The 14763-nt window shown below is 49.3% G+C and overlaps 4 protein-coding genes and 1 non-coding gene across 5 annotated transcripts; 2 read left to right on the forward strand and 3 right to left on the reverse strand.

Annotated features, from left to right (window-relative positions):
• Window positions 1-1942: 1942 nt before the first annotated feature.
• Window positions 1943-4701, reverse strand: SPSK_01448 (hexose transporter; the record flags this gene model as incomplete). The annotated part of the gene is made up of 16 exons (XM_016728361.1): window positions 1943-2078; window positions 2137-2250; window positions 2340-2394; window positions 2452-2509; window positions 2630-2798; window positions 2873-2927; window positions 2998-3076; window positions 3169-3496; window positions 3566-3643; window positions 3713-3756; window positions 3815-3856; window positions 3941-4001; window positions 4094-4131; window positions 4194-4216; window positions 4297-4393; window positions 4468-4701. The coding sequence occupies 16 exons, from the start codon at window positions 4699-4701 to the stop codon at window positions 1943-1945; spliced, it is 1611 nt and encodes a 536-aa protein (XP_016590284.1).
• A 1334-nt stretch (window positions 4702-6035) lies between these two features.
• On the forward strand, window positions 6036-8801 carry SPSK_01446 (alpha-L-rhamnosidase; the record flags this gene model as incomplete). The annotated part of the gene is made up of 1 exon (XM_016728359.1): window positions 6036-8801. One exon carries the CDS (start codon window positions 6036-6038, stop codon window positions 8799-8801), a length of 2766 nt encoding a protein of 921 aa, XP_016590285.1.
• A 1428-nt stretch (window positions 8802-10229) lies between these two features.
• On the reverse strand, window positions 10230-12059 carry SPSK_01597 (MFS transporter, DHA1 family, multidrug resistance protein; the record flags this gene model as incomplete). The annotated part of the gene is made up of 4 exons (XM_016728506.1): window positions 10230-10410; window positions 10552-10683; window positions 10785-11777; window positions 11875-12059. 4 exons carry the CDS (start codon window positions 12057-12059, stop codon window positions 10230-10232), a joined length of 1491 nt encoding a protein of 496 aa, XP_016590286.1.
• A 387-nt stretch (window positions 12060-12446) lies between these two features.
• SPSK_01611 (uncharacterized protein) lies at window positions 12447-14231 on the reverse strand (the record flags this gene model as incomplete). Its single annotated transcript, XM_016728520.1, has 1 exon — window positions 12447-14231. One exon carries the CDS (start codon window positions 14229-14231, stop codon window positions 12447-12449), a length of 1785 nt encoding a protein of 594 aa, XP_016590287.1.
• A 407-nt stretch (window positions 14232-14638) lies between these two features.
• On the forward strand, window positions 14639-14736 carry SPSK_11235. The gene has a single exon. It is a non-coding gene; the product is annotated as a tRNA-Gly (tRNA).
• The last annotated feature ends 27 nt before the right edge of the window (window positions 14737-14763 follow it).

Below are 14763 nucleotides of genomic sequence, written 5' to 3' on the forward strand. Positions count from 1 at the left end.
ATGGCTTACCCGGAGCGAGAGGCTGCCGGAGTATAGCCTTGCCCGGGCGCTTGAACAAACACCAGCCTAACGCTACTACCTTCCTTTATTCTTACGTCCTTCCTGTTGTCTCCTTGTTTTACCTTCTTTCTTTTCTTTTCCTTATTACCACTTGATAAGCCCTATTAGAGGGCTACTGCACACCCCCGGCACCTAGAAAGTGCTCATGCATAGATCTGTGGTAGTTTTTTCCCCATGAGGGTTCTGCCTAGCTAGACGCCAATAGCCAGGACTGGCTGAGAAAGGCGGATAATAATAATAATAATAAAGGGCCTCAATATGAGCGAAATAGCCCAATACTAAGCAGAGGTTGTTTAGACAGTATCACCGCTGGCCTGCCTACCGATAAGTGAGGACTGAAAAAAGTTTGATTTTCTCCCAGTTAGTGTCGTCATAAATAAAGATGGATTGGATTGATTTGTCATAATTTCTATCAATCTAAGCCGGCTATCTGGAGGAAGCGAATAACTAACAGCCGGGACAGAATCATAACAAGCAGTAGACGCGGGCTGTATATTTCATTTACTGTTAATATAAAAGTCGACATAAAAGTTAGGTCTTCGATGTACCTAACCGTACTTCCATTGGACTTATGGCGTAAGTCGCGCCAAGAACACTGCTAAAAACTTTATTATCGGCCCAACTTAGTCTCCTACTAAAAATAAAACGAACCTCGACACCACGACAACATTGCGACGGGTTAGCACGAGGGAGGCCTTGGGCAGGACGGGCAACGGCGGGAAGTCTATGAATAGAGCGGTATTCGTACGACGAGATCTCAAAGGTCTAGCGAGTCTACGTGAGGAGCAAGGTCGGTTCGACAACGCCGAGACAGTCCATGTAAAGCCAGAGGACACTGAGAAACACGGGCAAAAATAGTGAGACTGTGAAGGACTTCCAACAGACAAAGAAGGATCTAAGGTAGGTGGAACATAAGCTTTAGGAAATTTTCAGTGAGGTTATGAAGTAGTTACTGCAGATAGCAGAGGAACTAAGAGGGTGAAACATAAACTTTAGGAGATTTGTTAGGACGTAAATCCACGATAGTTTCGCGTTAGGGTATTATTACACAATTACACCCGTCACAGTCGCCTGTCTTGGCCATACTACTCTGATTAGCGCTCATATATTGATCAATGGTCGTCTACAGCTATGATTCGTGAGCTAAGCTGACTATACCAAGACTGCACGGCAACTTTTTCAGCACTGATCGTAAATTGAAATACTATGCTGTTCTTTAGACTTCATAGTGAGAAGGAAAAAAAATAAAAGAAATGAGGAGATTCTACTATTGCTGAGCAATTCCCTCCCAGTCATAATTGTATATGAGGCAGGCATTTACCACGAGATTTTATCGCAAGTAAGAAAACATGAATAGTGTATGAAAACGTAGATCTGTATCGTTTTCAAAACAAAATTTCTGAGGCGAAAGTTAGCGGGCACCATAGGTTGCGCAAACGACGTCCTCGTGGCAGGAGGCATGAAGTATCCTTCAGACAGGTCCAATGCACTGTGCAGTCTGTGCCTACGCCGAGTGGGTCTTGGCGCCGTTGATGGGACGGGTAGAGCCACCTGGCGAGGAAGCAATCCTGATCAGACGCGGCTGAAAATAAAGAGTAACACTACGTTTGTTGGTAGACAAGAAGTAGGCATAGATGAAATTATATGAACAGGGCATGCACTTCAAACTATGCAGTATAACCTGACCTCGCTGTGCCTTTCTTTTACTTAGAATGCACCTTTACTGTCACTACCCAAGTCTGATGTTTGGAAGTTCCCTTATCTGCTCCTATGTGCCCCCCTGCGGTTGTAGCGTTCGCTGTGCACGCTGCCTCTTTGACAGTTTAGTTTAGGGCAAGGAAGCGCAACTGCAAAGCTATCTTTGAGGCCCTCAACGTACAGTTCAAGGCTGCGATCCAACATTACCTTTGATCTGAGTAATGGTTTGCATCTCTTCCTCCACTGCCGTGACAGTCTTGGTCCATCTCCACACAGGGATCTTGCGCTCGTACAGCTCGTCGATTTCCGCAGCCGACCGACTGTGTTAAAGTTAGTCAATGTTCCCCACCGTGCGATTGATCACAAGGCTAAGCTTACCCTTTGGTCTCAGGTACCGTCAGCCACATAATAATACATATGGGCACCGAGAAAGCGCCAAACACAAACCCGGACTTCACTCCCATTGCAAGAAGCATAGGCGGTGTAGCATAACTGAACGGCAGTGTCAGCTGAGAATACAACTTGAGGTTCAGACAAAATGGGTTGCTGGAGCGGGGGAAATGTGCTTCACCAAAACGTACCACGCAGCAATGCCTAAAATTGAATTAACGAAGAAAGTGACAGGTCCAGTTTTCGCTATTCAGCTGTTAATTTAAGAACAACGACGGTGAAGGGAATGACTTTGAAACATACTTCGCAGATAGGCAGAGGGCAACTCCGCTGAGTAGAGGTAATAAGACATGCTGATAGGCTGAAATGAAAAGCTCCACAAGCAGCAAATAACGAGCTGGTAAGAGACTGCGGTCAGAACCAAAAAGTTTCTGGAAAAAAAAAAGACAGTCCCGCTTAAGACACAGGGAATAGAACTTACCAGGACAGTGCCACCAGTAACGCTTCCGCTTTGCGCACCGGTATACCACAAAGCACCGACGACGAAAAGAATCACTGTCGTAAAAGTTTGACAATAACAAATAATCAAGCGTCGTCCAAGCTTATCGGTGCTTAAACTCCAGCATATCATGGACAAAAGGTTGACGCAACTAGAAACAAAGTGCACAGAGCGTTAGACACAAGTTTTGCAACAAATTGTGTTAAACTAGATATCAAAACTTACGCGAGGATGACGGTCGCGAGAAACGGGTCGGTCAGGCCAGCCAGAGAGAAAAAGTCTGTGAATTTTAATTATGGTTAATGTTGCACATTCAACATATAAACGTAGTATTGAGATTCCAAACGTACAAGTGGAATAAGTGCTGATAATAACAAGACCGGCAAGCTGCTGGGCGGCGGAAAGGACCATGACCGTGAGGGTGCGTTTCTAAGCAACGTAAAATCGTATTAGCAAAGTTGAATTTCAATCCTTTTTGTTTCTTTTTTTTTGAAATTAGGTCGATGGGTGACGCCACTTACTAGATTAACACCCTTGAAAATCTCAAGAGTGTTTATTTTGCTCGTCAGAAGATCCTTCTCGTGCTCGATTGTCTTTTCGATAATCGAATATTCCTCCTCGAAGTCATAGCCTTTGACACCGCCGTAGAGCTGCTTCATGCATTTCAAAGCTTTGTTTTTGTTTCCGTGACGGGCATGGAACCATGGCGACTCGGGGGCAAGAATCCAACATATAAGCATCAATCCAACCGGGGCCCAGAGTATCCGCATAGCGAGCAGATAATTGTCGGGGTACTTGGAGTTGAGTTGCTGCATCATCACGGCTATGATAATGCCACCAATGTCACTCCTAAGCGATGTTGTCAATACTCGCAATATAAATAGGCTTTACGAAAGAAACTGGAGACTGGATACGTACCATACTGCCTGAAACGTGACCAATCCACCACGAATTTTATTGGGGCTGACTTCCATGGCATAGATTTGGCATGTTACCCTTGTATACTGTTAGAGTGACATTCCGTCGGGCCCGAGATGGATAAAACAAGCAACCAAAAGCGCTTACTGGAGCACACCAATGCCTGCACCGTTGCACAGCTTTCCTAGTGCCTGTTGATGTTAGTGTCAGGTCCATGCCGCTGGTGACGATAACTCTTGTTCGACTGACCCAAACTGATGGGGACTTGGCGACGTTGAGGAACATGCATCCCTGTTAAATATTAGCAGAGAGTCTATAGAACACCATCATCGAACCTCCTGCCTATCCCTTAAACAAAAAGGGCACGTCACGTACAATAGCAAGCCAGGTCCAAGCAAGATAGAATGAAGCTTTGCGTCCAAACTTGTCGGCGAACCTATACCCCGAAGTTAGAATCCGCATTTTAACATCATCGCCTCAATGGACAGAAACGACAGTGTGATATTTCAACGATCCTTTAGTACGTACCAGGAGATATGCGTAAATGTAAGGATTTGGCCGACGTTCTAATCCAATTAATAAGAGGCCAACTCAAGGTACAAAATATAAAGTATAGGCGAAAACATACGAGAAGAGCTGACCAAGTTGACACTATTCACGACAGTCAGTTTGTGTTTAGTTCAACTGGGGAGAGAGTCACGATCCAGATAAAAGAGAAATGCACTGCATACCCCAAGTCGCGCTCAGTGACCTCACGCCGGCCGTATCACCCGAGCCAAACTGCTTGATGAAGCCAGCATTTGCAATCACACTGCCTGAAGAATTTAGCTGTTGTCATGTTAGCCAACACGGTATGGTGATGCTATCTTTACTGGACGAGAGTCAAGGAGGTGTGGTCGTACTTCAAATCCTTCACAAATGTAACCGGTGTAAACCGAAATGATGATCAGGACAACACGCTTGAACGTCCAGATTGTTTGAGGGATTGTCAGGTTGTCGAACCGGGACTTGGCCAAGCCATAGCTGACGTAGCCGTCGACTTTGGCATGACCGATTTCCTCCAGGACGGACTGTTCCACGTGACCAATGGCCGGCTTCTCCACGACTATGTCCGGAGACGTTTCGTCGTTTCCCATAATGAGGGTTGCTTTGGATGAGTCAAAAAAAAGGAAAAAAAAAAACCCCGATAAGAAAGGTTGTAGGACACAGGCAATTGAGAAGGAAAGTATTTCTTGTAACAAATGGAAGCGCGGTGAGCAATTGATCCATAAGTGAAAAGCGGGCTGCTTTGCGACCCGTTTTATACCAACTACCGACAAATATCCTACTTTTTACATACTCACGTGTGGCCTTATCCGGCTTACAAGCAACAACGTCCATGAAGACCAATGCACACAGGTGATCCTTGTTTCGTAGACGCAATTTTCGGCCTGGTATGTACCGAACGCGACGAAAAGGAAGTTAGAACGTACAGGGGGCAGTGAGATGGAACGAAGCTTGCTTCAAAGAATCTCAGAGACGAATTGCATGTCGAAATACGATCCAGATCCCGGTCATTCGGTTAACATTGCCCCGTCGGCGCGGAGCCCCATGCCACTATGACGCTTCCCCGCAATCTCTCCGCAAGATCGACAGAGACCGTCTTTGGTCGGTGCGTTGCCTAGGCTTGTTCTGGTGGCCGGGGAAAGACGGCGTCAGAGAGGATCACCCAGATGAGGAAGGAAACTTGGATTGCATTGGGTAGGTCCACTCTACTTTTGTTTCCCTTCTGTTTGGAGTTGCTCACTTGGGGTGGATTTTGTTGTTTCGTTTCTATTCGTCATAAACAAAGACGTACCGTGGCTTCCGCACAAACTGGACGGCCAAGCGCACCAGGTTTGTTTCATCCCCGCATCAGCACGCGAGCAGTTATCACGAGAGTAGCCAAGAGTCGGTGCATTGTGAGACGAAAGAGCTTTTACAGAAGTCTCGTATTCACAGTTCACGCCGTATCGACTGGCGAGGATGGAGACAGCAAAAGCGCATGGGCCTTAGCAGTGTTAAAAAAAGACCACTCAGCCGACGTTGTCCAAAAACGGGTTATTAGGCGGGGCCCAACATGAGCGGACAACGATGTCACAAGTGCAACCCCAGGTTTTGTGTCCGCCGTATTCGTCGCAAATGTGAGCCCGGCAAATGTAATTACAACCGACAGTGAGACTTTGCCAAGGCGGGGTTTTTTCCCGTTCAGGGGGAGGGGAAGGTAAGCCATTCGGACACGTCTTACCCGAGTACGTCGTACATAACGATTACACTGGACCTTTGTCACCTGAGAGTTTATCGCAAAGAACAACGGCGCAGCAAGTAGCTTTCTGCAGCGACAAAACAAATTACGACTGGCATTAAAACGCCTTGAGCCGTCCATTCTATGTTATTCTTCGATCTCTACACCCATCGACACTCTTCTGACCCCTTTTGCTTTTAGCTCAAAATGCCTTCAATTCGAATCTCATCGCTCACATTCGAGCACCATGCAACTGGATTTGGTATTGGCCATGCCAAACCTCGGATTTCGTGGCGCTTCGACACTGACGGGGACGTGAAGAATTGGGTGCAAGAGTCGTACGAGATTCAGCTCATTGGGCAGGATCCAACGCAAAGGCCAGACACGTTTACGGTCAGAAGCGCGGACTCGGTTCTGGTTCCTTGGCCATGGCGAGCTCTGGCGTCACGAGAATCCGTTCAAGTTCAGGTCCGGACTCACGGCGTGTCCACAGACGACTCCGGGAACAGCACGACTGTTAGCACCGAGTGGTCAAGTCCGGTCACCATCGAGACTGCGTTGCTCGACAACGCAGACTGGAAAGGAAAATTGACGGCATCTTCGTTCCAGCCTTCGAAAAGAGAGACGCTGCGACCCATGTTGTTCCGAAAATCTTTCTTGCTGCCCGACGACGCGGGGGCCATATCGCAAGCCCGCCTCTACATCACGGCGCATGGGGTGTACAAAGCGTATCTCAACGGCCAGCAGATTGGCAACGAGGAAATGGCACCTGGATGGACGAACTACAAGAGTCGGCTTCTCTTCTCGACGTTCGACGTGACCCAGCAGCTCCGAGAGGCAAAGAAAGGATCCAATATCCTGGGTGTCGAGGTTGCCGAGGGCTGGTTCGCTGGTCGCTTAGCCTGGGCCGATCAGCGCTGGATATACGGAAATCGCATTGCATTCCTAGCACAGCTCGAGGTTCGCTTCAACAACGGCAGTCAATTGTACACCCTTACCTCCGACAACACGTGGAAATGCCGTCACAGTGCGACTGTGCGCTCCGAGATTTACGACGGAGAAGACTATGATGCTCGCGAGGACAATAAAACAACGGGGTGGGACAGCGATCCCAGCTTCGACGAGCGCGGGGCTTGGATGGGAACGGAGGAGCTGGCGTTCCCCTCTGCTCAGCTCGTCTCCTCGGACACGCCGCCTGTACGCGTCACCGAGACTATTTCGCCGCTCAAGATTTTCAAGTCGCCGTCTGGCAAAACTCTTGTTGACTTCGGCCAGAACCTGGTGGGAAAGCTTCAAGTGCGTCTCCCAGCGGCAGACAAAGACGGGCACACCATCACGTTCACGCATGCCGAGGTCCTTGAGCACGGCGAGTTGGGCACCCGCCCTCTCCGGACCGCCAAGGCACTCGACCGTGTCTTTTTGTCTCAGCAGACGCACACTCAGCCGTCCACTTGGTCGCCCAAATTCACCTTCCACGGCTTTCGCTATGTGCAGGTGGACGGGTGGCCGACCCCCGATAGCATGCCCGCTGTTGGGGACCTTGCAGCCCTTGTCTTGCACAGTGACATGAAGCGAACCGGATGGTTCTCCTGCTCTGAACCACTCATCAACAAGCTTCATGAAAATGTGGTGTGGAGTATGAAAGGCAATTTTTTCTCGATACCAACAGACTGCCCTCAGCGCGATGAGCGACTTGGCTGGACGGGCGACATTCAAGTATTCTCTCCCTCGGCCAATTTCATCTACGATACGCGAGGGTTTCTCGGAAGTTGGCTCGATGACGTTTTGGCCGAGCAACTACGAGACAACAACCCGGGCTATCCAGGGCTTGTGGTCCCTGATGTTCTTGGGGACGACTTGGGGGCGCAGAGTGTCTGGCACGATGTCACTGTGCTGACACCGTGGGACCTCTATACCAGCTCTGGTGATATGGAGATTCTGCGCAGGCAGTATCCGAGCATGAAGACATGGGTAGACAAGGGAATACCCAGAGGCGCCAACGGTCTGTGGGACCAGAATCCCTGGCAGTTTGGTGATTGGCTCGACCCTGCAGCTCCTCCGGAAGACGCAGCCGCCGGACGGACCGATGTCATTATTGTCGCGGACTGCTACTTGGTTCGGGTTCTCGAGGCCATTAGCAAAATCAGTGCTCTCCTCGGCGAAACAGCGGATGCACATCGGTACAGTGAGGATGCTGCCAGAACCAAGGCAGCTTTCGGACGGGAGTATATTGCTTCTTCCGGTCTTCTTGTGGGAGACACTCAGACGGCATATGCGCTTGCGCTCCGGTTCGGGCTCTTTGACAGCACCGAAAAGGTTAAGAGGGCGGCGGAACGCCTTTGCCATCTCATCCAGGCCGCCAAGTACCGCATCGCGACGGGATTTGCAGGCACTCCCGTTATCACGCATGCTCTCTCAGGCACTGGCAACCACCAGATGGCCTATCGTATGCTCCTCGAGCAGAGCTGTCCGTCGTGGCTCTATCCAGTCACCATGGGCGCAACAACCATCTGGGAGAGGTGGGACAGTATGCTTCCCGACGGCACGATCAACCCGGGCGAAATGACTAGCTTCAACCATTATGCCCTGGGCTCTGTTGCCAATTGGTTACACGAGTGTGTTGGTGGTATTGCCTCTCGCACGCCTGGGTGGCGGTCCATCATGGTGAAGCCGCTTCCAGGCGGCACAATCACAAATGCAGACGTGGCGTATGAGAGCCCGTACGGGCGAATTTCATGCTCCTGGAATATTAACGAGGCCAAGGACACGTTCAACATGACCCTCGTTGTTCCTCCCAACGCCAGGGCACTTGTCGTTTTACCATCCGAATGGCAAGCGGCGAGTCAAGAGTCAGGGAACGAGAAAGGCATCGCGGTTGGGTCAGGGAAACATGAATTTTCTTGCCCTTACAAGGCAGGTGCTTGGCCTCCACCGCCAACATTTAAAAGGTCAGCGTTGAGAACCCCTGCCTAGGCGAGTGGTGGATTCTGTGGTAGAAACTGGCTCCCAGTAGGTGCAACGGGCGCTGCGTATATAGAATTCCCCTTAAATGTAAAAGCCTCATGTCACTCGAGTTTATGTCAGGAGCCGCTGAATGTGCGTCAAGTGTTAGTGACATGATGTGTTGCGACTCGTACTCCTTTGGCAGATTTGGTTAAGTTCCGTGAAAAGAGACTAAAACGCAAAGTTCATTTTTTATCTCAACGTGAAACACACTTCTTCGTTGGCATCCGATGTGTATTTAAAGCCGGGGTAGAGGTGTAGATATTTACAACAATCATGCTAACGCCGGTGACGCGACGACAATAACCATCCATACGACATCATAGCGTTCACAAGGAAAGGCATAAGTGCCCGTCATAGATTTGCACCTCTATTATTTCAAGTCTGATATCTGTATCTGATGAGGGGTTGTCACTACCATCCCAGAAGCACATGCTTTGCCATGGGGATGACGCCCCTTAACTGTCAGAAATTATTGTCATTCCTACAAATATTTTTGTGCTCAACGCCGTTCTGTCTAGAAGGTTTGTATATTACTAACAAATGTGGCCCGTTTTCTGACGACCTGCTAATCATAGCCCCAACGCTAGCTGCCAGGTTAGTCGGGACTGGTAGGGGGATTACACCCCGTTGAAACCAAATATGGTGCTTGGAAATGGTATTCTGTAACATATTCGAGTAAACGACTACCTTGGTCTGGCCACTATTTCATTATTATGGTTGAATGGTATACCACTTACGTTGCCCAATATTTCCAGTTGTGGTCGTATGGGTACTATGTTTAAGTTCGGCGTGTCGTACGAATAGTATCGTTTGTCTGCTCTCGTCTTTTCCTACATCTCGATACTGCCTAATAAATCGGTCACAGACATACTCCGTACTCTATTGCCTGTTACAATTACCCATAAAAGTGGCAAGCACTGCCACCTGTTCTGCAGTACTGCTACGCCGTTTTATACATCACGCGCTAAAAATGGCCTCCTCGCCCTCTTCGTGTCAACTCTGCGTGGTGAATTGCGCCTCTCTTACCTCCGGCGTAAAACGGTCGCATGGTTCTCAGCAGCTTGGTTCTACATACGACGTCCGATATTTCAAGTTCCGTTGAATTTTATTTGGTCATTCTTTTCATTCGTCTTATTAAGTATCAATCGAGGTCTGTATTCATTTTTAATTGGATTTTAATCGCGGTCGGCTATTAAAAGCGCAAAATGTAACGGGAATAAATGAGTCATGAACGTTCAAACAATCAACTAGTTTTAGTATTTATTTAATATTCAAAAAGATTTCTGACTTTTTTTATCAATTAAAGTGACAAGATACTCTAAGTAAATGAATCGGAGATACCTCTGGTAAGTGCTACCGTCGAATACCATTATATCTTAAATATGGCTCGAGTGTTTACTCTTTCGCCTCAGCCATGGCCCCCACGCTTGGAATATAAGAGGAATGGGGATCATGACCACGGACAAGCCTCCAAGTAGTGTACATGCCCACTGCGTGCCTAAGGCCTGGAACATTTGTTTGGAAAAGAGTGGGAAACTCGCCGCAACCAAGGAACGCAGGATCACGTTTGCAGCAACTGTTGAAGCAGCTCTTTTCAGAGCGTACAAAGACTTGTTAGCACCTTACCGCTTTAGTTCACACGCGAACAAACCACTGTGTGCAGATTTGGATTCCTAAAAGAATGGAATGAAAACACTGGGTGGAAACGTTGACATACAAAGGGAGGTATGCATTAATGAGGTAATTGAAACATGGAAGGAAGACGCAGAGTGTGCCGAAGCCAATGAAAGCCCCCGCCGCCGTGGGGACAGCCCAGTGGATTGAAGACGTGAAGGCAGTCCAGCCAAACCTGAAATGGAACATATAGAGACAGGAATTCGTTAGCATTCATAATGGCACCAGGAATGATGTAGAACACAGTTCTTGCGGGGCATATTTCTAGCTTCTTACCAGAAGATACCGGCAGACAGAACTGGAGCTCCGACAATTGTGGACCGCAATGGCCATTCAGGCCGCAGCACATTGTCGTGTTTTGCCAGTAGCTGGACATACTCTGCTTGCTGCATGACGATGAAAGCGCACGCAAAAAGTACGCCCAAAAAAAGTCCGAGAAAGGGCAGGCAACTGGCCCCGGTTCCCATACCGTAGACGTGCTGGAAGACATATGGGTAAGCCTCGAGAAGGGCGTAGACAATCCCATAAATAATCGACATGTAGAGTGAAACGAGAAAAACGATAGGCTCCGTGAAAAGCAGTTTCAGGGGCAGCATAAAGTATTTGTCGATTAGTTCTCGTGCCCCTGCCTCAGTCCGCTCGTGTCGGGCATGAATTCCCCAGTTGTTCGTCAGTTCCCTTAGACGAACAGCCTTTTTCACCAGAAGGCATGGGGCATACGTCTCCTGCAAAAAAACAGTTGAAATACCACCAACGATTAGGCTGAGAATGGCTGGAATGTAAAGAGTCCATCGCCAGCTGAGGACTTCTGGAGAGGCAACGATGAATGAACCGACGATTGGTGCCATGAAAGGCCCTTCAAACACTGTCAGTGCATAAATGGCGATAGCCACGCCGCGGTAACTGTTATCGAAGAGGTCTGAGAGGACGCCGGGAACAACGGAAAAGGGACTTGAGCCACACACGCCAGCAAAAAAGCGGCAGATAAGTAAGGTCTGAATATCCTTCGAGGCTGCTGCACCGATGGAGAATATGCCGCCACCGACCAATGCAATTGTCAGTGGCCACTTCCTTCCTTGAAGTTCACTAAACGGTGCCCAAAGTATTGGTCCGGCCACAAAACCTAATACAAATAAAGTTGTACCCAGAGTTGCTACTTCGGCACTGGCCCCGAAAGTCACCCCTGCTGCTTCGATAGCTGGTGCGAACGCGGCACTGTTGAAAGAGGCAACGAATGTTCCGGAGCACACTAAAATTGATAGAAAGACTCTGTAGAAATGTAATCGATTAGCTGTCGTGTGTAGTTCTCTTTCTCTTCTTTCTCCGTTCCTTGAGCCACGAGCAGGTAAAGAGCGACCTTGGGTACCTTTTAGAAAGTTTCCAGTTATAGGGATGATACTGGTCGTCTGGAAGGTCAAAATCGACAAGATAGTGCTGAGGGTCAGGAATTGGTGGTGGAAAGGGCCGGCCACGACCCATTGATAGATTTTGAAGGTCGAAGGTGATTTGGCTGCTGTCGCTCAGCCCGGGGGCCGGTGAGTCGGTGCCCATTCTCTGGTTTGGAAACGAGGTATACTTTGCAATATGCGTGGACTAGTGTATGGGGTCTGGGAAGGCGGCTGTGTCAGAAAGTTGGAATGGAAAATGGGTTATAGTGAGTCTTCTAACTCTTGCAGACAGTGACTGAGCAAAGAGAAGGAATATATGTACATCTGCGACGTCACAGGTCTTTGCACCATTTTCGATGGTAGAGGTCTAATAAGGGCTTTGGGCTACCAGCGTGACACCGCAATATCCGCACACTTTCCCGGCACTAGCATGGGCCTGTCAATCAATCAGTGGAGCCGTTGCCAATTCGTGTAATTTGTAGACTACGGCATCAAAATAAAGGAATCAAGAAATGAACTAATCTTTTATTACTGCGGTCATACGTACTTCTTAATGACTACGAGTTGGGCCTGGGGTCGACCATGGTTCATTTATTAGGGACATGCTTTCGATCATGTCCGTATTCAAGAACTCTTCAAAGTCGACTCTTTGAAGACCGGGAAGATCTGCGACCAACGCCCCCAGCCAGGAAAACTCATCAGCGCTGGGGTCAGGCTGCGCCTGTTCCGACGACGACGGTTGTAGCGGTGTCTGCAATGACACCCTGGCAGATGATTCTGCCCATATGTGCTGGTTTTGTGCTTTGAGGGCCTCGCCAAGTACAGCAAGGTCATCTTTCCGGCGCTGCTGATGGAGCCGCACCAATAGATGGGCTGTACTGCACGCCTCGCGCATACGTTCCGTGTCGTAGATAGATGCGATGAGATACAGCGTCTGCATAGCCTCTGGCAACATAGCGAGGGCAGAGCGCGTATCCATGACTAGAATCACGCAAACGGTCTGGAAGGGAACGTTCGACACCTGGTGCCATGGACTGCAATTCGTTACCAGAGTTCGGGCACATGTCAAGCCCTTTTTGAGCAGTATCAAAACCTGCTCGGCGAGCTCTGATGGAATGTCCAAATTCTGTGTATGTATCCGCCGGAGAATGCAGAGGACTAGATTGCACTGCGCCATTAGGGAAGGCCCCAGCGTGTGTTGCCGGTTGAGGAGTTTAGACAAGGTCGAAGTTAGGTCGGTCTCATTCGTCGACAGCACCGGATCTAAGCTGACTGACATGGGTAGAAGTCCCAGAAGCTCTGTCGTGACGTCATCCCTCATGGGGGACGGAGGAAGCGAAAGCTCAGTCTTCAGATATGCCACTCGCGATAAACCCAAATCGAACGACGTCCACACGTTTAGGTGATGCGCTACACCCACCATCCGCTGTTCCAGTTCTGGATCGCATTGCTCTCTCGGCGGTAGAAAAGCAGGGATATCTGCGAGCAATCCCGACGCCTCGATCAGGTGCATCATTGTGCAGCTAGATATCCAGACTGTGTAGGGCGAATCCGTTAACCGCAAGTAAATGGTGCGCAATATCCAGCCGTTGATGAGGTCAATTGAAGGGGGTCCTACAAGCTTGTGCATGTTCAAAGCGTGGAATGCTGTGTGAAGAAGCTGTAGTTCCGTCATGGTGGCCATTTGCTGTGAAAACAAGCACCCGAGGGCGGCTACACCCGCCAGAACACCGTCAAACACATTGGGCTGTTGAGACGTCAAGAGTGTCTGTCGCTGAAAGCGCTGGTGGAGCCGCTCAAGGAATGCCCTCTTATCGAAGAACCCGTAGCATATGTGCACTTTTTCGAAGTAGACTCGGGCTAGGGTTTCGAAATGCTCCAGTGACGTAATTTCGACGACGGGAAGCACGACCGCCGGCTGCGTTGCATCAAACGGTGTGGACAGCTGCCGAGCTCCCAGATTCCAGCCAAAGAGATTGAGTTTTGGCGCGCGGGCTGGATCAATTTTCAATCCGAGTCTTCTGACGAATGCTGCTCCCGAGTTCCCCTCTAACCGCTGGACCAAACCAGAACGGGCCGTGTTTACAGCGCCGGTCGTGCTGTCAGCTGCAAGATTTGGTCCGTCAAGTGAGGGTACATGTTCTTGGAGGTGCTTTGGTGACGCAGTATGCGGGGCTCGTGGCCTTCTCTGCCGGGTAGGAACGGTTACCGTAGCTGTGTAATAACACTCGTAGCCATATTGTGTGCATGAGGTGCATGGCGTATTGCTATCACATTTTCTTTTGCGCTCCCGGCAAGGATTGCAGGCCAGTCTGGCACGTTTCCTCGCCGACATGGTAATGTTGCTCGAAGGCTACGGTTCGACGGCTCCTCGAGTAGGTAGGTACGATGCTCACAAATTGTTGAAAGCGCAAATTGTGGCCGGCTGCGGAAGTTGTGGGAGTTGCGGAGGTTGTGAGAGTTGCGGGAATTGCGGGAATTGCGGGAATTGCGGGAGTGGCGGGAGCTGCGGGAGTTGCGGGACATACTACGGAATAGGCAACTAGATGTTTGGGTGCTGTTTACCGCCGAGCTTATAAATGTGTTTCAGGTACTTTCCGTAATTGAATGTGGGAGACACTACTCTGGTGGAGTTGTCTTGTCTTAGTAGGGCTTGCCTTGTGAGACTTCCCATTAAAGTCCGGGGCTTGAACCGCACTACACAAGCTCAGCCGAGACGCTGTTTCCCAACAACAGGTCTAAGCGTCGGTGGTTTAGTGGTAAAATCTGTCGTTGCCAGGTCGGGTCACATGATCTGACGCAAGCTCGACAGGCCCCGGGTTCGATTCCCGGCCGACGCAGAGTTGATTTTCTTTTTGGTCCTTTTG

The sequence above is a fragment of the Sporothrix schenckii genome, assembly GCF_000961545.1.
Source record: "Sporothrix schenckii 1099-18 chromosome Unknown Cont42, whole genome shotgun sequence".
Lineage (NCBI taxonomy): Eukaryota > Fungi > Ascomycota > Sordariomycetes > Ophiostomatales > Ophiostomataceae > Sporothrix > Sporothrix schenckii.